Source organism: Cyrtonyx montezumae, unplaced genomic scaffold (assembly GCF_038088225.1).
Source record: "Cyrtonyx montezumae isolate F1298 unplaced genomic scaffold, pur_monq_1.0 scaffold_1, whole genome shotgun sequence".
In the NCBI taxonomy this organism is placed as follows: domain Eukaryota; kingdom Metazoa; phylum Chordata; class Aves; order Galliformes; family Odontophoridae; genus Cyrtonyx; species Cyrtonyx montezumae.
Window position 1 is genome coordinate 13,478,856 of NW_027071825.1, and position 21,278 is coordinate 13,500,133.

The following is a 21,278-nucleotide window of genomic DNA, read 5'->3' on the forward strand; positions in this document are numbered from 1 at the left end:
CTCCTTCATATGTGACAACAGTTGGAAATATGCCCTTATCTTGGCTACATATTGAAGACTGCTGCTACTTTGTGTAGTTCAAAATTAAATATCCTTCTTCAGAAAAAGTCATAAGAGCTGAATTTAACTAATAATTTTAGATAATTTTTTGAAGAGCAGCACCAGTAATGGAAAATGTTTCTAGCTCTATACTGTTACAGCCACTCTTTAAATAAAAGACAAGAAACAGTTAAGACAGTTAATAATAAGCATTAAGAGCCTAATTTCCTCTTATTCTGAGATAGGAACTGTTGCATTAGGATCAATGAGGAAAGCTACTTGAGATAAGCACATAAAGCTTCATTCTAAACCTTAATTCTTTGAGTTTTTATGATTTCTCAATAATTCAATAAAGCAGTTAGGTTGGAACTGTAGATAGGTGGATGCTAAAACCAAAATCCAGTAAAACATACAGCTAAATGACCTTTGTGAAGTGGGGTGAAAGGTAGAGTAAGCGTAACAGGAACAAAACTGCATCGGCCAGTTATGGGAACAGGAAGCAATTATCACAAACAAATGCCATAGGTATAAAGTAAAATTGCATTCACATTTGCTGTAAATAAGACAAACTTACACTGGCTTTTCATGTAGCCATCGTTAGTTGGGTGCTTTACTAACTCTAACACGATTTTTAAATAAAACCTAACACTTATTAGTGGACAAAGACTAATGAGCACAACTTCATTAGCTGTCAGTGCTGCTTGCTATAACCACAGCCAGCACATGGTACATGGACACCAACTTCCAGCTCCTGGCTTCTCCTGAGCTTCTCCCTCTCCAGACAGGAGCGTGCATGCATGAACGTGATGCTGTACGTACACCCTGCTGTGAGGCACTGCAGTGCTGACAACAAACGTGACAGAGGATTTTGCTTTAAGATCAGAACTGTAACAGACGTGGGGTACATGCCTGCTATATGACCAGGAGCCATACTGTTTGACACAGGAGCCTGTGTGCACAAGGAGAGGTCGTGCTTTTGACTTGTGGTCCTAGTCCTCAGGGCAGAGTTTTGCTGAGCACAATAGGGCCAACTGGCTGGCAATCAGAGCAGGCAGGAGCATGCTCAGCATCACACAGGAATACTTTTCACACAGCCAAGCAAATGAAAGCACAGAAGTGGTTTCAGCTTACCATTTCACCCCTTGTGCCCTTTTCACCTCTCAGTCCCTGTAAGAAAGAGAAGCTGTTAAGCCAGCATACTTTCTAACTTCTAGGACTTCAGCAAATCAGCGTGTGTGAAAGTCATACAGCTCCCACAAAAAGTCCACCTGTGGAAGTATTTACAGCTCCAGGGCTTTAATTTTTTCCACATTATTAGAAAAAAAAATTATTTGACAACACCTTGTAATTCCTATATTTGAAAAGCTGATTGTTTTCTTCAGATTATAGATACAGTTTTATCTCAGTAATTTTAACTGTCAGTGTTCTCCCCCTCAATCAACTGTACTCTCTCTTCAATCTGATCCATCAGATAAGTGTTCCACCATCTTATGAATTGGGAACCAAACCTGGTACACCCTGCCACTGAAGAAGTCCACTGGTGACATATCCGCTTTTATTAGTTCTTCTCTCACAGCCAGACTACATACTGCTTTTCTGTCGCCATAGCATTTTTAGCTAGTTTTTTTACTTACACTGTGTTACATTCAATATGGAATCTATTAAAGCCTTTGTTCAGATATATAGAACTGTTTTCGCCTATGCAGCAGGGAAATGAATGCAGGAGGACTTAGTGTTGCCTTTTTCCCACCAAGTGGAAAGAAAAGTTTAATTATCAGAGGAATTATCCCTTCTCCTTTTATTTCTTCACTTTTAAATTGGCATAAATATTAATTTTACCATGGAATTGCAGAATATTAATGGCTGGAATGGACCTCAAGAGATCATCTAGTCCAACCTCCTACAGAAGTAGGTTCTTTTCAGCAGGTTGCACAGGGAAGTGTCCAGGTGTGTTATGAATATCTCCAGAGAAGGAGACTCCACAACCTCTCTAGGCAGCCTGTTCCAGCACTCTACCACCCTCAAAATAAAGAATTTTTTCTTCATGTTTGTATGGAACTTCCTATGTTCCAGTTTGTGCCCACTGCCCTTTGTCCTGTAACTGGGCACTGCTGAATTGAGCCTGAACACTTCCACTTGACAATAACCTTTAGATACTTATAAGCATTGATAAGATCCCTTCTCAGTCTTCTCCAAGCTGAATAGCTCCAGCTCTCTCAGACTTTTCCTGTACAGTGGATGTTCCAAACCCCTCATCATCTTTGTGGCCCTCTTCTGGACTCTAAAAGTTCCCTGTCTTTCTTGAACGGAGTAGTCCAGAAACAGAGGTCTCCAGATGCATCTTCATCAGGGTAAATAGAGGGAAAGGATCATCACTCTCAACCTGTTGGCCATGCTATTTTTAATGCACCCTGGGATACCACTGGCCTCCTTGGTCATAAGGGCACACTGCTGGCTCATGGCCATCTTGTTGTTCACCAAAACACACAAGTCCTTCTCCACAGAGCTACTTTCCAACAGGAATGCTATACATCTATATATACTTGTTAATTTGAGGATTATTATTTCAACTTTTAGACATTCTCCTTGCCTCTAAGTTTTATGCCATTTTTTAAATGCCATTACAATGATTTCTTTCACCATCTTGTTTGTATCAGATGCTGAAATCACATATACATTAACTTGCCAGCAGGGTAATAGTATAAAGATGGTCCTGCTAGTTGCTTGTTTGCAGATGGCAAAATAAGATGGCAGCCAGCCGTAAAACAGATTATTAAAAATGAAGGTAGGTGGAATAACCAAACTATACAAAAGAAAAGGGAAACTTACAGGCCTACCAGTTGGGCCTGTGATGCCTTCTTGACCAACAGGACCAACATATCCCTGTAAACAAGCAAAGGAATTAATTAGTCGACTGTGTTTTCAAAATGAAGAAAATCCTAATGACACATCCTTGTTTCAAAATGCTCAGTGCTGGTTAATACCCAAAAGGTCTTGATAACATTCTTGTTCTGAATAGCAAATGCTCTTTGCTACACAATCAACAAGACTAATTATTAAAATAATTGCAGTATTTACACTAGGAAAGCCCACACACAGTTATTTATGTGAGAGCGGATGCACTAAAAATAGTGGAAACTTAAGTACTCTGACCACTGAAGACAACTTATTTATAGAGCTACTATCACTATTATCTTGAGCCATATTACTACCCACAAGTACTCTTGTAAGGCTGCTGGTAAATATTGCTAAAATGTGATTTTACCATTCTGTTTCATTTAGAGTGAACAGCTCGTTTCCAGTGATTATCTTGTATAGGAATGTTTAGAAAAAGGAAACAGCTATTAGAACAGGCCACTAAAGCCTTTGCTCTGCATCTGGTTAACTAAACTGTGTGGGTTCTATGACGTCAGTGGTAGCAGTGAGAGAAGAGCATTTTCCATGTGTTGCAGCACAGGAACACAAGAGTTCCTGTGCTGCAAACTTCCCCCGCTTGAGGCAGTAAGATGGATGCATGCTCCCAAATAATACAAAGTGCTTCCACATATTTGGTAGGAAAGTAGAATATCATGAAGAAGGTGTCATGAAGAATGAGCTAATGCAGACTAGTAACCTTATGAAAAAAGAAAGGAAATACATTTTTAAAGAGACTTGTATAAACAAAGTTGTACTAGGAGAGTGTCACTGTTAGCAGAACCTGCTTTTTTCCTTAAAACTGGGAGCCAAGCTCTGCTTGTGTTATCTGCACCCACACTGTAATTACACCAGTGTGGAAGAACAAGCAAAGGGCTTCTAGTGGAAACGCAGTCTGAGAAAGGTTTGGCTAGAGGATTCTGGCCTTTTACTAGAAAAAGGAAAAAGAAGATTCCCTCAGTTGAAAATGCATGAAACCAGCAAGCCTTTCCGACAATCTCCTTTTTGGAGTGAAACACTTACAATTTGTCCTGTTGGACCTTTCGGGCCTAGAATTCCAACCAAGCCAACATCTCCCACAGGACCCTGAAAATACAAAGGAAAAGTTAAGTCAAACATAAATATCAGCTATCAGCTTGTTTTAAACTCTTGTAATCAGTGGAAGATAATTTCTAGGAGTTGTAACAATGAAAATACCAAACTCACTGACCCAGAACATTCATATTTGAACATGAAAAACACAGCTCTAGCTACAGTGTTCCAACAAGTTCAGACACACTCTGAACAAATTACTGTTAAAGCTGATTAAATCTGTGCTTCCCTAATATTTTCACTCTGTAAATGGCTTGAGATCTAACAGAAAAGAACAAACACATACTTTTGGACCTGGGAATCCTTGAAACCCCATCAAACCTTGATCTCCATCTTCTCCCTGTAATAGAAGCAGGCATCCTCACTTACTCCACACTGGTAATTCTTGGTGTAGTTGTTTTGCCTCAACAGCTGTGATTACGTACAGTCTGTCCTTTGGCTCCAGCCTCTCCCGCCGGCCCCTGGTCACCTTGTGATCCTGGACGGCCTCTTTTACCCCGTTTTCCTGGATGACCCTGAAGTCCTTCTGCACCCTGCAAATAGGAAGAAAATACATCTTATATATACGCTTTAGGCCATTATCAGTATGGTACCTCCCTGTGAAAGGGCTCAAGTACACAAAGTGAAATACAGAACAGGAAGATCAGAAGTAAATTTAAAAAAAAACAATCCTTTCAGCATGGCACAATATAGCTGCGGAACTCCTTGCTGTTAGTCTAAGATTTCACATCAGTTCATGCAGAAACTGAGCAAGTTCACACTAGAGGAATTCTCTGAGAACATTTAAATGCACAGAAATCATGTCTAGCTCAGGATATCACCAATCTGCAAATAATATGGGTTGGGAACATACAACTTTCATGATTACTTTGTGCTTATGCTCTTTCTTTGACGATTCCTTTTTGCTCTAACAAAGACTTTTGGCCTGACTCAGTATGTCTCCTCTTAATACTTACTCTGCAAAATCTGGCAACTCTTCTCTCTCTATTCCCTGCCTTTTTCAGATTGCAAGCTTTTCTGAGCAGGAAGTACATCTTTTCAGTTTATCACCCAAGATCAAGCAGTATAAACTGGACTGGAAGCACTGGCAATAAACACTATTAACAGCGAATAAAGCTTTTATAAAGTATCTTTATGAAAAGATACTGAAGACAGTATTTCCCTCCTCAGTTTTCAATTGATATTAAGGTTTTTAAAACTGCTTACTGTTGAAATCACACAGAACATGGCAAATCATCATTTTAAATGAAAAAGTCAACTTTACATGATGAAAATTATTTGCGTTTCCTTTATTTGCTTTTTAAACCATTGAAACGGGTCTAAATAATATTATCAGTAGAAGCTGAGGAGGCCAGCACAATCTGTAGTCATGTCTTTCAAATTAATTCTGCTACCAACTGCTTGTACAATTAACAGTAGCATGGTGTTTTCCCACTCACTGCATGCAGTATGAATACTGAGCAGTATCTGAAGTACTGAACTTGAAGAACATGATCTGATGTGCATACCTTTTGCCCAGCTGCTCCCATGGGCCCTTGCATGCCTGGCAATCCTTTTGGACCTCGAGCTCCAGGATAACCTGCCAGACCAGCTAAGCCTGGGCTTCCTTTATTACCCTTAAAAATATAAAAATAATTATTATTAGTAGAAAAGTCAGTTGTTTTCATTGTATGCTAAAACAGGCATGGAACATACAGTACATTACTCGGCACTGGTGAGGCTGCACCTGTGTTCAGTTTTGGGCCCCTCATTGCAAGAACAACATCGAGGTCCTGAAGTGTGTACAGAGAAGGGCAATGAAGCTGGTGAGGGGTCTGGAGCACAGGCCTTATGAGAAATGGCTGAGGGAGCTGGGGTTGTACAGTCTGGAGGAGGCTCAAGGACACCTTATTGCTCTCTATAACTACCTGAAGAGAGATTGTGGCAAGGTGAGGGTCAGCCTCTTCTCTCCTGTAACTAGTGACAAGAGTAGAGGGAATGGCTTCAAGCTGCACCAGGGGAGATTCAGACTGGATGTTAGGAAAAACTTCTCCAGAAGAGCGGTCAGGTGCTGGAATGGGCTGCCCAGGGAGGTGGTGGAATCACCGACCCTGGAGGTATTCAAGGAACATTTAGATTTTGTGTGAGGAACATGGTTTAGTGAGAACTATTGGTGATAGGTGGATAGTTGGACTGGACGATCTTGTAGGTCTTTCCCAGTCTTGGTGATTCTATGATTCTAAGCTACTTAATGCTTTCTGTATACATGGACATGTTGATAATACTCCAAAACATACAGAAAGAATGATCAGCAGTATCATCTGGATTTCTGTTAAGTCTTCAAAAAGCAAAAACCTGTCATACTTAGGAAGATAGCTTCATATGCATCCACTGTAGACTGAAGATTATGAAAAGTCAAATAATTGCAATGTAACGAGTCGCTGACTGTTAAGCAAAACAAATGTCAAGCACTCCTTAGCCCATTGCAATGGATTAACTTTAATTTCAAGCCAGAATATCACAGAATCACAGAGGTTGGAAAGGATCTCTAGAGATCGTCTAAGTCCAGCCCCCTGCTAAAGCAGGTGTCGTAGAGTAGGTTGCACAGGAAAGCACAAGAGCCTGCTGTAATACGAGCACCTGGTACAAAAAGCATCCCTAAGCTTGCCACCAATTTGTATTGCACCCAAACCAGAACAGGAAAATTTGTTCAAGCTTCAGAAAGTGCTAGTAGTTCACAGGAGATGGACTACTGTGGAGATAGTAAACGTGCAATTTTTATTTTCCCAAATATATCACCATTACAAAGCAAAATCACTGAATGATGGAGGGTGATGGGGGCTCAGGCTGGTGCACAAATGAATACAGCCATGGACTGAGAACTCACCGACCAAGGGGTTGTGATGTCAGCAAGAGAAGACTATGACCTTGCTGATTCTCATGTACGAATTCAGGTGCTGGCAGAAGCCAGTGTAGACTCGTACTTGGACTGTGGTTGAGCACTGCAGTGAGACCAGGAGTATTGGAAGAGGACTGCCTTGGGTTGTACTGTTGGCTGCCAGCATCAGTTTTTGGCTCCCACAGCACCACCAGTGTTTTCCCAGCCCTGCCTGGTTCAGATGTGCTAGCAGCAGCAGAGGTGAGTGGTGTGGGGACACAGCCCAGGGGAAGCCAATGTGAAGCAAGGGCCTCCTGCTGAGGGACCAGGGCATTGCTGCTGCCTGTGCCAGGACAGAGAGTGACCACAGCCTCCTTCTCTCTCTCTTTTGCAGTTTGTGACACCTTCTGTCTACTGCAGCACCAGCAAGGAGAGTAGCTTCCCTATCCTGCTCTCCCATGCCCACCGTGCAGCCCGGGGCCATGGACGTGCCATTGGATTGGACCTGCCCCATCTGTTGGCAAAGTCGGACAGATATCACCTACATGATCCCCTGTTTCCATCAACTTTGCTATGGCTGTGCGTACTGGTGGGCCAAAAAGACACCGAGATGTGCCATATGTGGGAACAAGACCTGTACAATCCGATTCTCGGTGCGGTCAGATGAAGATTATCTTGAGTGTTCTGTCCCACAGCCTGCAGAACACTCAAATTATGACATGCAGTATGAGCAGGAGCCTGCAGAGCCCGTGCTCCTGCCTCCAGAGCACAGCTTCCCACCTGAGGTCTGGGCTACGTTTTTTGAAGAACATCCAGAAGACCTCGAACCCCTGCTCCAGTGGCTCCAAGAAGAGATCGAGTGGATCTGTGGCAGCAGGTGGTGGGAAGTATTTGAAGGACAGGGCACCATCACAAGCATACTTTGTATGCATGGACTCAACCAGGTGGCCTTGTTACAGGGGCTGCGCTCACTCCTCAAAGACCACACAGCGTCCTTTGTGAGGAGGTTTATCACCACTGCCGCAGCCATGTATGCCCCAGAACTCCGCCGACAGCAGGACAGACGGGATGCTTGTGCAACAGAAGGGCAAGAGGACAGCCCCGCAGCCACCCTCAGCCTCACCACCTGCCAAAGTCCTCCTGCCACTGGCCAAGGCAAGTCTCTCAGCTCTGCAGGCTCCCACGCAGAGGAGCCCCCTGGCATCCTTCATGGGAGTTCTGGGCACCCCACCACCGCCATTGTGCCCTCAGAAGAGCGGGCGGAGGCAGCGGGCCCCTGCACCCAGGGCACGGGCCGTTCATCCATTAGGTCGTGGTGCCCCATGAAGAGGAAGGCCCATAGTAGCTCCCTGGAGTCACACCTGCCCTGCAAGAGGCGGCACCGGCGCTAGGGCTGGCACCCACTGCCAGGCAGAGCACGGCACAGGGGGCTGGGAGTCCCATGCCTATCTATCAGCAAGCTCCTGAGAGAAAATACAAGCTTCAAAAGAAAGAACAAGAACTGGACTGATTTCCAAGATGCCAACAAAACTGAGAATGGCTCCTTCTGTTTAAAACATCTTAACCTCAGAAAATCCTTAATCCAGAATGACAAAAAGAGGGGCAACGTGGAAAACAATTTACCTTAGGGCCTGGTTTTCCCAACAGCCCAGGCTTGCCAGGGTTCCCAGGGATGCCCTCTGGTCCAGAGTAGCCCACTGCTCCTTTCTGCCCTGCTGGCCCCAATTTTCCCTTGAAACAAATTCAAACCATTATAACACAATTAGCACTCCTTCCCTTCACAGAGCTAGATTTCAGTCATAGTATTTCCTAAATCCTACAGTGACACAGGTGAATATTCACAGAGATGGGGAGTTAGCATGTATGGCTTAAAATGCTATTGGCTTAACCTCAGCCTTTCTAGGCTGTGGGATCTGAGGAAGTTCAGACAAAACCGTGGGGCTGACCCCTCTGCATGCAAAGCCTGGAAGATGACTAAAAGTGTTGATAAACTGAAGCAAGGAAACCTAGTAAAGTCATCTAGGTATCTCTGTAAACAAAAATAATCACAGTTGTAGCACAGTAGATGTGCTGCAAGACTTCTGCTTTACTGTCTTCTCTTTGCTTTTCCATTTTTCTTGCATTTCTTTTCTCTCCGACATCTGAAGAGTGATGCTCTCTCTGCAGTCCCTCAGAGGGAAAAGCCAAGTATTTACAAAGGACACACAGTCTGCTTGCCTTCAAAAGGCTATTCTTCCATTCTACCCAGAAGTTAGAAGCTCTGTGAAACAGCTGCATTACTCTGGTTACCGACAATGTTTTGATGTGAGGTAGTAAAATATATTTACAAAATGGTCTTGTGTGGTATAATTTATTAGGAGACCAAAATAGCCTTGATGCGTTTTGTTCTAGGTTATGTTTACAGAACACCTACTGCTTCCTGCTTTCTTTTCCCTTGGGGAAAAGGGATGTGAGTGAGCTTCTTTACAGTTACTCAAGAAACAGCATTAAAAATTTAATCTCAGGGCAAGTCAAAGAATAAAACCTCCAGAGATCCATTATGGACATATGGATACAACCTTCCGTAGGCCACAGCTGTTGAAGGAGCTGATGGGAGCCAGGAGTGAACAGTAGTACAGCTCTGCACAATGTAATGTGATAACCTGCACATGGGCTATGGGCCATATGAACAAATCATCTTATTAAGTAACTGTTCAAGTGGGATGCAGCTTGTTATAATAGCTGCACTTCACTCTCATGTACTGAGTAACTGAGTATAAATTAGTATGATTTAATACAGTCTCAAAAATTATTCTTACTTCCACAGAGGCTCCTTTACACTTACTGTAAATGAGAAACAGAAGGCTTTCTAGTACCACTGCCATGAGTCAATTTTTTTTTTTTTTAATAACTGTTTCTTTCTTTGATAACAAGAAGATCAGAAGGCCAGAACTGCGTTACTTACAGGAATTCCAGGTTTGCCTGTCTGACCTGTTGCTCCTTTCTTCCCTGTGGTTCCCTAAAAGTTACAAATACTTGTGAGCTGACAAGTGTTACAAACAGTCCTTCATGACAATCTGAGAATTTATTTCCTCTCTGGTACAAATATCTACGTTGCCTGGCTTTGAGATGGAGATAGCAGAATGTTTTTCAGTAACTTAATACATCTTACAGTACTTTCAGTACCTTTCAAAAATGGAAATCATTTAAAACTGGCAGTGCTGATGCACTGAATGTATGTGAAAACATGAACATTATTTTTATCTAAAATGTAGACAGAAAAAATACCTAAATACCTAAAAATACCTACCATAATTTTTTGGCTTGATCTAGTAATCTTACTTTGAGACAACTGAGTGATACTGATAGGAGATCCAGCATCTGAGTACTAATTCAGAAAAGCTCAGATTGGGTCAAAAGGATCTGAGGATTCTGTTTATAGCACACGACTTAGTGTTTTATCTTTATCTGGACTTGCACTGCCTCTACTACTCTTTAGCAAATTCCTTATTTCTGAATGACAGTTCAGCACAGCGCAGTACCAAGAGGCTTCATTTACAAATCAGACCACTAAAATTCTGGGAGTTTTCCAAACCTTGTCACAAGAAACTCCACTTCAGGGTATAACTGAATATCACTGAAATATTTCCAAAAGAGCCTCTCATAAATGCTTTACATTACCTCAAAGCAAAAATACTTATCTATCAAATAAAACGTATCTAATAAGATCATTTTACAGTTTTTCATTGGAAATTTTCATTGCCCCTGCAGGTATGAAAAACCAAGCCAAATACTGAATTTCAGCCTTATATAACAGGAAAAAAATACAAACTGTTTCCATGCCGCTGTCAGTCATTTACAAAACTTTCCTACAAGCTTAGTATTTGGAAAAAACAGCCCAATCGTTTCAAAAGAGAATGCGCGTATGAAAACTGAGGCTTTTCAGAGAAAGGCAAGATGCCACTAATGGATACTGCCGTATCAATGCCGAGACATGACACGAGCATCTTAGAAGAATCAAACTGTGCCCGAGAAAGAGAACACAGTGTGATCCCTGTGAAGGTGCCTACTGCCAGATGTAGACACAACCACAAGAACCGCTGGAGCTTCAGTGAGCGCCAGGCACAACACAGTCCACACTTCAGCCTGTTTGTCTCACTGACATTGCTGAGCCCCTGATGAATGGGCTCTTATGGACTTGGATCAGCATGAAAAGAACATTTAGTTAGGTAATTAGCAACAACTCAGCCTAAATCTATGAATCAGCTTGCATATAGATTTCTTACAACAGACTGCAACAAAACTGTCTAGAGCAACAGTCAAACCACAGTGGTAGAAAATGGTCCAAAGTTAAGCAGGGTTCAACTCCAAAGTGCTGATTAAAGTTGTTGAAGACTTAATAGGATGTGCAACATGAGAAGGTGATGGAGAGCCCTAGCTTTCTTGTGACACTAGAATATAAAGGCAAATATCGTGTCATCTTTGAAAATATCCATCAGAAATTATGTTTTACCTCTTAAAAGAAGTTTTATGTATCAACACCTGCATTTCTTTCTTTTTTTCTCCTCCTCCCCCCCCCCCGCCCCAAGTACAGTGAGTAAACAAGAAGAACATACATTCAATTTAAGCACGTTTTATTTACTGTATTTCTACTTACTTCTAAACCTCTTTCCCCTTTCGGTCCTTGCTCTCCCAATTCACCTGGCTCTCCCTTTGGAAAGAACACGTATTAAGTAGGTGAATAATATCATTTGAACAAAAACAAAAATGTGATTTCAACAACTAGTAGAGAAACCTCACTTTTGGAAACACTTACTGGGGGCCCCTGTTGTCCAATTGGTCCTCTAAGCCCTGGAAGACCCACGTGACCCTGGGAAGCAGGAAATAAAACATACTGCAATACAAATAAATCAAGGTATTGTGCTCAATAAGATACAGATCTGCTTCTAAAGACCATCTTGGGAGGTGTTGAGTGGCCTCAGCTTGACTGATTTCACCTGCATGAAGAATGCTTAGCTTGCCTGAGATGAAATCTTAGGGATCTTCTCTTCTTTAAACTCTCTATTTCAAACTAATTTAAGAGGATTTCTGTATTTTAAACATTTCTGCACTTTCACAAGCATAGGCTATGTTTGGTTCTTTGATTTATTACCATGCCTATCTTCACTGGCTGTGTAACTTAAACAGGATATTCTGTGTCAAGAACTGTTTTGTATTTCAACAGACAAACAGAGTTACTATTCATCTGAGTTTGCTGAAAGACTGCATACAACTAATGAATAACTATTAGAATTAAAGAATAATTTAAGTTGGAAAGGCTCTGATCTAGAGCAACTAAGCTTAAGAAAGGCCATCAAGCTGTGTAGGATCATTGCCTAGTCGGGTTTAAAGTTCCTCCAAAGATGAAAATACTTAAAAAATAATAATAATTAAAAAAAAAAGTGTTTCCTTGTGTTCAAATGGAACATTTCACATGTCTCAATCTGTGCCCTTTGCCTGTCACTGCACACTACCGTGTTTAGCATCTTCATTCTCATTACTTTCCATTAGGTATCTATATGCACAAAGATTCCCTGCCTAAGTTTTATTTTCTTCAGGCTGAAGAGTCCTTGCTCTGCCAGCTTCTCCTCATATGAAACATACTCCAATCTGTACTAGGAACACATCAGTGTAGTGATGCACAAGCACATTCATTCTGCACATATGTGAGAGAAGATGATACTTTTGCTGCATGAGTCTGCACGTATGCATTGCATCCATGTTCAAATGGAAAGTATTAGAAAGCAAGATGTATTACCTTGTAGCCTTCAGCACCAGGTTCTCCTCTATCTCCACGTTCCCCAGTGGGCCCCTGTAAATAAAAAAAAGAGAGCACAATGCAGCAGCTGAACTGAAATACTGCAGCAGTGAAGTGAAGAAGAATCTGACCAACCAGATGGAATGGAGGATCCAAAATATTACATTCAGCTTGTCTAAAGGAATAAACATTATACTTTTTCTAAACAAAATACATCGCAGTCAGGAAGCACTATCTAAAATATTTTCTAACTGAAGAAGTTAAAAGATAGAACTTCCATGGGCAAAAATGAAGTCAGAACATTGAGTTCAGCAGAAGTTTTGATATATATGAATATTTCATGGTATCAGAATTATGAATCTCATGAATGACCACACTTTGTTTTCAAGGAATACAAGGAAAAGTCTCATGTGGTTTCCGTAAGACAGCATGTGGTAAATGAGGTTGTTTTTCACAAAAGCTTGCTACACTCAGAACCTGTTTTAATTCTGAAGTTCATCCTAATAAGGAGGCAATCTCAATCCCTCAGGTCACTTCTCAGGAATGAGAACTGAGCAGAAGCAGAGGGAATGGCATTATTTCTTGACTGATAGTTCTTACTGCTGCATTCTGACAGCTTACTGCCCCTACTTCAGGGAAAGCCTCTTATTCCAATCCCAAAAAAAGGGATCTTCCCCAAAATTTTAACTCTTGTTGCAGCAAATTTATCATTTTTCCCTTTGAATGAAATTTGGTGAAATATTTTATGCCCACAGAAAGTTTGGCCAAGACTTTGACATCCAGCACTGAGCAGCTGAAATAAGAACAGCCTCATCTATCCATGTCTGAGATAAAAGCACATAATGAAAACTTGGTGAGGCATAGCTAGTTGCAGTGTATCAGGAACTAACAAATTGGCCAGATCCACCAATAGATACTGTTACGCAACTGCTTTTATACTCTCCAAGGTTTCAGCATGTTTGTGGCATGTTTCTTTAGGGAAATCTGCAAAGTGAACAGACCTTGCTTGCAATGTTTGAGCAGTCAGTTCAGCTACAAGAGAATCAACTGAAGTCTCCTCCCATGCATTTCCATAATTAAGCTAAAAACCTCACTTAGGCTGTGTTTAGTTACACCTGGGTCTTATAGTCCCTGCATTTTGGGGAGTGAGGAGAAATATAAAGGTTAAACTGAAGAGAAACAAGCCCTAAGTACTGCTCCTGGCACAAAGCTTTTAATAGGATTTTGAGATTGCATTTAGGTTTTGGGCATGGTCCTAGTTACTTCAAAAGAGATACTTCACATACAAACTTAGCAAACAAAAAGTTACAAAATGAAGGTATTTAAGTCAGCTAAATTAGCTTTGTAGTGATAATGAAGTAAGTCAAAACATACTGGTTATTAAAGCAATCAGGTATAATTCAATATAAAACAGAGGAAAAATTTATGTTTCAAAATGCACTGATTCAAACACAGACTAATGGCATTAGCGTATTTAAACACAAGGCACATACTCTTAAGCAGGAGAGAGCACATGGCTTCATTTTTCAGAGTGAGTTTATCAATGGAAAGACCATCACTCTATAGTTTTGCACAAGGGGGGTACCGATTCCTTTGAAAGTGATAAGAAGGTTCAGAAAGAGCTCACATTGTCTCATCTTGAGGCACTAATATGATTTTTTTGAGGAACAAAGACCTACTGGTTCACCTATGGGCCCAGGTGGTCCAAGTACTGTATTGTCTTCGCCTGGGTAACCCTAAAATAAAGGTAAACATTAAAAACATACTTGTAAGTTCCACATTGTCTGTAATGCATACATATTCAAACGTAGTAATACATCAGAAAGCATACTGTATAGACGCTACTAGTGAATATGATGCAGAAGGTTTTAGGACAGTAGAAGTCACAACACCATTTCGATATGCACCGTCTTTTTAAGAAGCAAATATAGGTCTAAAGAATCCTAAGTATTTGCTCTGCTCTTAAAAGCAGCTATTATAGAAGTATTTGAACATTGTCCATGTTCTTAGGAATTGAGGAACAGGGTATTTGACAAGAGTAAAAAAAAAGAATTTCTTCCACTGTTTTAAGAAATATAACTAACATAGACAAATAAGAGTCCACAAAACTCCAACAATCAGCCTAAACATGATCATTCTATTTTTTACTTCAAGTACAAAGTGATGATCATCTAAAGCAATAGACAAAGCAGTTGTGTATTTCAACATATTTTATACAAAGAGATTCATATTTTCATTATCATTACAGGTCTCAAAAAGTGCACCAAACTGCATTTTCAGAAGCATCAAAGCAAGCTAAAACAGCTCCCAACAGTTTTGTTTTCAGACATTGTTTCTAGAAATCTTTTCAAAAGCTATTTGTAAAATCCTCACTAACTGCCTAGTAGCAGCATTCATTGCAAAACTTGCCATAACATATGGACATATTTCTCTGTCAGGTGCAACTCTAAACTAGTCTTTATGAAGGGAATCTCTTTACCTCCCTGGGGCCACAGGGGGTTCACTTTTCCTGAAAACTTGTTTGCAGGGTTTGGGGCTTTAAAGACAAGTGAATTTAACACTAAAAAGCCAAACTGGGGCAATTTCCTGCCCCTAACATTTTATATCAAGCATCACAATTGGACTTTCAGCAAAATTCATGGGAGTATTCACAGGACTAAGGTTAAGTGATTGCTTCGCAGTTCCCACACTGATTATTTCTATCAGCAGTGCTTACTGAGGGCAGCAGTGCTATCTGATACAAGATAATGTGGGTTTTTTTAAACAATAGATACCTTGTTTTCTGAAACATGAAACATTTCAACAATAATTCAGAACTCTGTTTCCATTAAGATCTGTTCCCCAATTTGTAATTCTTTGCATGTTCTCTCACAATACTGAATAAATGGTGGCTTTTTCTGCATGCTGTGGAAAGCAGTGAGTATGCAGTAGTATTTCCTCTTTTGTGGTTATTCAAACCATAAAAAAGAATAACCTATCTTCATACCTTTTCTCCTTTGGGTCCTGGGGGCCCTGAAGGCCCTGCAGGACCTTGGTGACCCTAAAGAATGAAAGAAAACAAAAATTAGTTCCAATACAAACAATTAAAGAAATAATTAATTCCAAACTTTAATTTAGCTACTCATTGCCATTATTTTTGGCTGCTTGCTAGTAATGCAACACAGTGATGTGGGACAAAATTAATGGGCAGTGGCAGAAAATTTATTGTGTGCAGGAAAATCTTGGGAAGCCAAAGGCTGATGTCTAACAATGGCTTGATGCACGTCAAGGCTTGATCTTCAGGGCTAGGGCCGCAGATGGAACATTCTGTTTGGAGCAGACATGGCAGTCTGGTCCATATGAGGAAGATTCAATCCATATATGATGACCATCAGAGAACAGCAATTTTTATTCAGTAAATGCCACAACATTTTTATATCCTTCAGCTAATCTCATTAAATCAGTGGATCTGTTAGTGAAAGGGAAACAGCCTGGCCAGATGGTAAGCAGAGGTAGTGGTTTGCTTAATTCTCTTCATATTGAATAGCTGTTGTAATTTAATAGGAACTTTTTTAAAAAATAGAGTGGGATGCACTGAAAAAAGCAAAGGAAAGTTTCAAATCTGATACAAAAAATGACTGCTAGCAAACTTGCAAAAAATAGCCAATGTTGCTTAAGGCTTACACTTCTGAGTAGAAAATCAGGTGTGATACAAATATATGTATCTGATACAGAAGACATTTGTGTATCCTAGCAGAAGGGCCCACATGATATGTGAAATTATCTAGAACACCTGCATGCACATGAATTCAGTCAAAAACTCACCCCATAACCTGGAATTCCTAGCTCTCCTTGTGGTCCCATTTCTCCTGGACGTCCCTGATAAATGCAATAATCAGTAATAGAAAAAATGAGCTTCCTTTTAAAATATTACAACAATGCAAACTTTATAAAGTAATCTACAGATACTGATATTTGAGAACCACAGATTACTTCCTTGTTACGTCCAACTTCATTTGTTCATAATTAAGATCAAAAGAATCTGAGGCTTTCAGAAGTGTGGCGGAACTTCATGTGTTCAAAGGACACAATGCGGCACTCTGTGGCCACAGGACTGGACCCTGGAGCTGTAATATAGGCACATATTGGATGCATTTGGTTTTGCATCTGCCATCACACAATGTGAAGTATGCATGGAGATCTTGTGATGAGTTCATAACGTTAGTGGGAATACACTTAAACCAGTTAACTGTGGACTAGATAGGACTGTAGCCCATTCAATAGTGCTATAGCAGTCTTCACCCAAAATGCTGTTTTGGCCACAACTAAGGCTTTATTTATGTAGTAGCAAAACCCATGTTCTTGGAGTCAAAAAGGTTTAAGAAACAGTAACGTAAGTGGAATTACATCTAGACTGTGGGGTATGCATACTCCACGGCACACCCTGCCATCCTGCTCTCTGATTGACAGATCAAAACAATGATCAGAACATGAGATGACTTCCTGCTGGTCCATGAGTTTCTGTCTGGACCAGTGGTGTTAGAATAACACCAGAAGGCCAGAGCACACACTGGCAGCCAGGAGCTGTGAGGGACTTCTAGACAGAGTAAAACCTCTGCATCTCCAGCTACAGCTTTTGATATTTATATATGCTACAGCTGTGACTTGGCTATTTCAGTGAAGAGACAGGTCACTGCTAAACCACAAATGCATAAGCTCTTAAATAAGCTTATTGTATACAAACCAAGGGGCCTCGAGTTCCTCTTGCACCTTTGGGACCAATTTTTCCAGGTTGGCCAGAATCACCAGTAGGTCCAATTTCTCCAGGAGGGCCAAGCTGCCCTTTTTCCCCCTGTTAGTGTAATTTTATTAAAAATAATTAGAGATTGGTACTATGTTTTAAATGCATTTCATGCCTAATCAAAGTGTGTAACAGCATTATTTAAGAAGAATATTACATTTACATGTTGTTTATTGTAGTTCTTAGAATGTCTGAATCCAGAACTCCTTTGGAAAAAAAAATCTGCTAAAACCTTTTTTTTCTTTCCAGTCAGTCAAAGATGAACATCTTTTGATAGCAGCAGAAGCTGTTCTGAATTGCACATCCAGATTTACTATCCTGATAATAAAAGAATAGCTTGAGAAGTTAAAGGAAACAGGGATGGACTTAGATTGAACTATTTTACCATTAGGCTGCAGTATGAAATTATTAACATATAAAACCTACTGATATCTTTCTAGATGCTGACTAGCATTCACTGGTGTCGAGGGATTGAGTGGAATTATTTTGTAATGTAAATTCAAGTTTCAGACAAAAGGAAGGGAATTTGGGAAGATGAAAAGTAGTACCTTCTTTCCCAAACGGCCCCTCTGACCTGGGTTTCCCAGCATTCCTTCAGGACCCTGTACATTTATAAGGGAGGCAAAAATAAATGGTTCAGAAAGGCCCTGGAAACATATTTAAATTGCGCTCCAAAATAGATAACTAAGCAGGCTTTTGTTTTAACAGAGCAGTGGGAGGAAAAATCTCATTAACTGCCGCTATGAGGAAGTTAGAGGGGCTGTTTCAAGTTACAGCAGAAATAAATGGGCAAACATAAGGGATCACTTATCAAACTCATGGAAATGAACTGGACATTAAAAACAAAACAAAGCAAACAAAACAAACAAACAAAAAAAAACCCATAATAAAACTTGCCCAGACAGAAAGCATTACTTCAGGAAGAAAGTTGCTTCTGGAGTTAGAGAAATGCAGTGCACTAATAAAACCTTGGGGTTGTCAAGTGCCAAGAGCAGGGCCTTGACAAAATCTGCTGGAGAGGAGAGACCCTGATCAGTGCACAGTGGGGCATTCCACTGCCAGCCTCATGGTGGTTGTGTAAGTGGTTGTGCTGCCTGTAGATGAGGGCTGCCACAGAGCTACAACCCCACTGTCCTCTGGGTCACTACAAAAAATGACACTCAAAAAGGGCTGGGAGTGCCCAGAGTGTATTGGTTTCAATTTACCCAATAGCTCTGTAAAGGCAAGGAGGTAATTTAGCTTTATTTTTGGGTAAGGTGAGATACAATAAAGTTCAAACAGAATAGTGAAGCTCATTTGTTGCTTCATTTAAGGAAAATGCAATGTTACTCGCACCTCCAACAAAACTCCCACAAAGGGAATTGATTTCCTTTTTTAGACCAGGTTTGTTGTGATCTGTCCACAGCTCTAGAATGAGGTCAATCCAAAACTGTGATACAAACTCCCCAGATGCTGGGGAGGACGAGTGGGGAGGGAGGCAGCTCTGCAGCCACCTTTGGAATGCATGGAACAGAAATGTGAAAAATACCCTGCTAACCACATCCTCCCAAACTCTGAATCATCAGACCCGCCTGCCTCACTGAGGCACAGCAGTGCTGTTGATGTTTACTCTATACAAGTATAATTACATACAATGCAGATATGCCAGGCATGAGCTATTTTATGATAATTTTAATGCATGAAACATTCCTGCTTCTCCAGAATTGACAATCCACAAAACGAAAAAAAAAGTCAGGGTGATATTACTGCGTCATAAATTTCACGTTTTTCTGTAGTGCACTCTAAGCTGAGACAGTTAAAAAGTGCATTTTCTTCCTCCACTAGGAGTTTTTTTGTTGTTTTTTTTTTCCTGTGAAGAAACTAGGAGTAAAGAAAGCAGACTGTCATTCTGAGGCTTAGAGGATAGGGAGGACAGGGCTCACAGCTGGTGACAGCTGGCCCTCCAAACTGCTGTTTACTCAGATTCCATCATCATGTAAGAGCTACAGTGAAGACAGCCAAGGGATTGTGAATGAGAGCATGACAATTTTGGGTGAGGGAATCTGATGTCTGACTTGAGACTACATACTTGCTTTAGAAACTGTGCTCTAAAAGATTAGTTTATATTAAGTAGTTGCATAAAACTTCAGCAGAGTAGATTAGATGGATGGATTTTAGGTGCTAGGCATAATGCCAGAACAAACAGTAAATTGATCTAACAGTGTTAACTGTGGATCACAAGGTTCATTTGCTATTTGACCTATGCATGCATGCTGCCATTTCTTTCCATCTGTCATCTCAGGCAATTGGTGATCCCATGATATGTTTATTTAATTCCTTTCATAAAAGCACCAAAATGCAGTTAGTTAATAAATAAATGTTCTTTAAGAACAAAAAGAATTTCATCCTTTCTTTTTTAAATTTTTTAAATTTCTTATTGTATGTGTCTCATTACAGTTCCATTAACAATGTAAGAAGACAAGACTCACTAAAGCACAAAAGCATCAATTGAAGAAGGGCTGCCTGACACAATAGTCCTTCTCTTCTGTAAGTCAGCTTCAGTATGGGCTGGACAGCATTTATAGTAATGTCTTTACATCACCTTGACAGAAGTGCTGAAAGACCACTGCTAAGAAAGGCAGACTGGCCTCCCATGGCAACTGATCACAAATCAGCAGTAGGTGTTGTTCAGATTATGAGATACCTCCTGTCATGTGATACTCGTTTTAGGTAATTTTTGACCTGCTCTGCATATCTTAACAAAGAATGCTACATAATCCACACCAACACTTTAAGAAATCTTGTGATGTTGATGTCTGTGCTGCACTAATTTTTAAAGACACCTCAGTGTTAAATGCATCACTTTTTCTAGAAATGTTATTTTTAGACACTGGTGTTCTCTTTAAGGTGTATTAAGTTAGGCATATATTTGGTGAGAGTATTAGCACAGAATATCCTGGTCTAAAATTGGAGCCAACACCTGTGTGTTTTAAGTTCTAGAGACTCATTATTTACAAAGTCCTCAAAATGGCAATTCTTTACCCTAAAGAACTTTTAATCTAAACTGAAAACTAAATAAAACTAAACAGCCCTGGGACAGTAAACAAACCCATTAGTAGGGAAAGATACAAAGCAATGAAATATCTGACAGCACTAGTTGTGATAACGTATGCAACCAGACAGATTCTTTGGGCATTTTTTTAAATTTAGAGAATGATTTAGTTCAGTGAAATTACCCACAGTCTCCAAATTAAGGTGAGGATTGAGCCTAATAACAGAAGGCTGCCTGGAGAGACCTCAAGAGAGGTCAGGCTGTGTGGTGTATGTATCTAGGTGACAGGTGTGAAGAATTAGTGTCTGCTGAGAAGTCCCAGATTTTTAAAACAGGGAAAACATTTGTCTCTCTAAAATCCCAAACCACATAGAAAAGATAGACAAGCTCAGTTAAAGATGGTAATCTCTCAATGCAAAAGGAAAAAAAAAGTAAGTAAAATAAAAAAAAAAAAACCTAAAAAGTAAACAAACAGAAAGCTCACTTCATATTGAAAATACTTACAGGAGCACCTATTATGCCAGGTTCACCAGGGGGTCCAGCAATTCCTGGCATTCCCATTTCGCCTTTTTCACCAGCTTCTCCATGAAGTCCCTGTTCTCCAGGCTCTCCCTAACACAACACAAAAAATCTTTCATCAAGTTACTGCTCTAAAACTTATTCCTGAGAAAAGAGAATTCCAAATCTTCAAGTTTGACCAAAGAAAACAAACAAAAATGAAAAAAAGAAAACCACAACAAAAAAAAAAGCCCCAAAAAACCCCAGAACACTACCGTGCTAGTACTAATAG

The 21,278-nt window shown here is 40.4% G+C and overlaps 1 protein-coding gene across 1 annotated transcript in view; it reads right to left on the reverse strand.

The window, feature by feature from the left end:
* COL24A1 (collagen type XXIV alpha 1 chain) overlaps positions 1–21,278 on the reverse strand; it is a 106,646-nt gene that overhangs the window by 9,952 nt on the left and 75,416 nt on the right. Inside the window, exons 37-53 of the mRNA XM_065745862.1 lie at positions 20,993–21,100; positions 18,006–18,059; positions 17,401–17,508; positions 16,482–16,535; positions 15,664–15,717; positions 14,357–14,413; positions 12,678–12,731; positions 11,697–11,750; positions 11,538–11,591; positions 9,846–9,899; positions 8,525–8,632; positions 5,553–5,660; positions 4,470–4,577; positions 4,331–4,384; positions 3,976–4,038; positions 2,869–2,922; positions 1,171–1,206 (exon numbers count right to left, since the gene is read on the reverse strand). Of these exons, the coding sequence (XP_065601934.1) occupies positions 1,171–1,206; positions 2,869–2,922; positions 3,976–4,038; positions 4,331–4,384; positions 4,470–4,577; positions 5,553–5,660; positions 8,525–8,632; positions 9,846–9,899; positions 11,538–11,591; positions 11,697–11,750; positions 12,678–12,731; positions 14,357–14,413; positions 15,664–15,717; positions 16,482–16,535; positions 17,401–17,508; positions 18,006–18,059; positions 20,993–21,100 (1,182 nt within the window). The remainder of the gene's footprint in view (positions 1–1,170; positions 1,207–2,868; positions 2,923–3,975; positions 4,039–4,330; positions 4,385–4,469; positions 4,578–5,552; positions 5,661–8,524; positions 8,633–9,845; positions 9,900–11,537; positions 11,592–11,696; positions 11,751–12,677; positions 12,732–14,356; positions 14,414–15,663; positions 15,718–16,481; positions 16,536–17,400; positions 17,509–18,005; positions 18,060–20,992; positions 21,101–21,278) is intronic.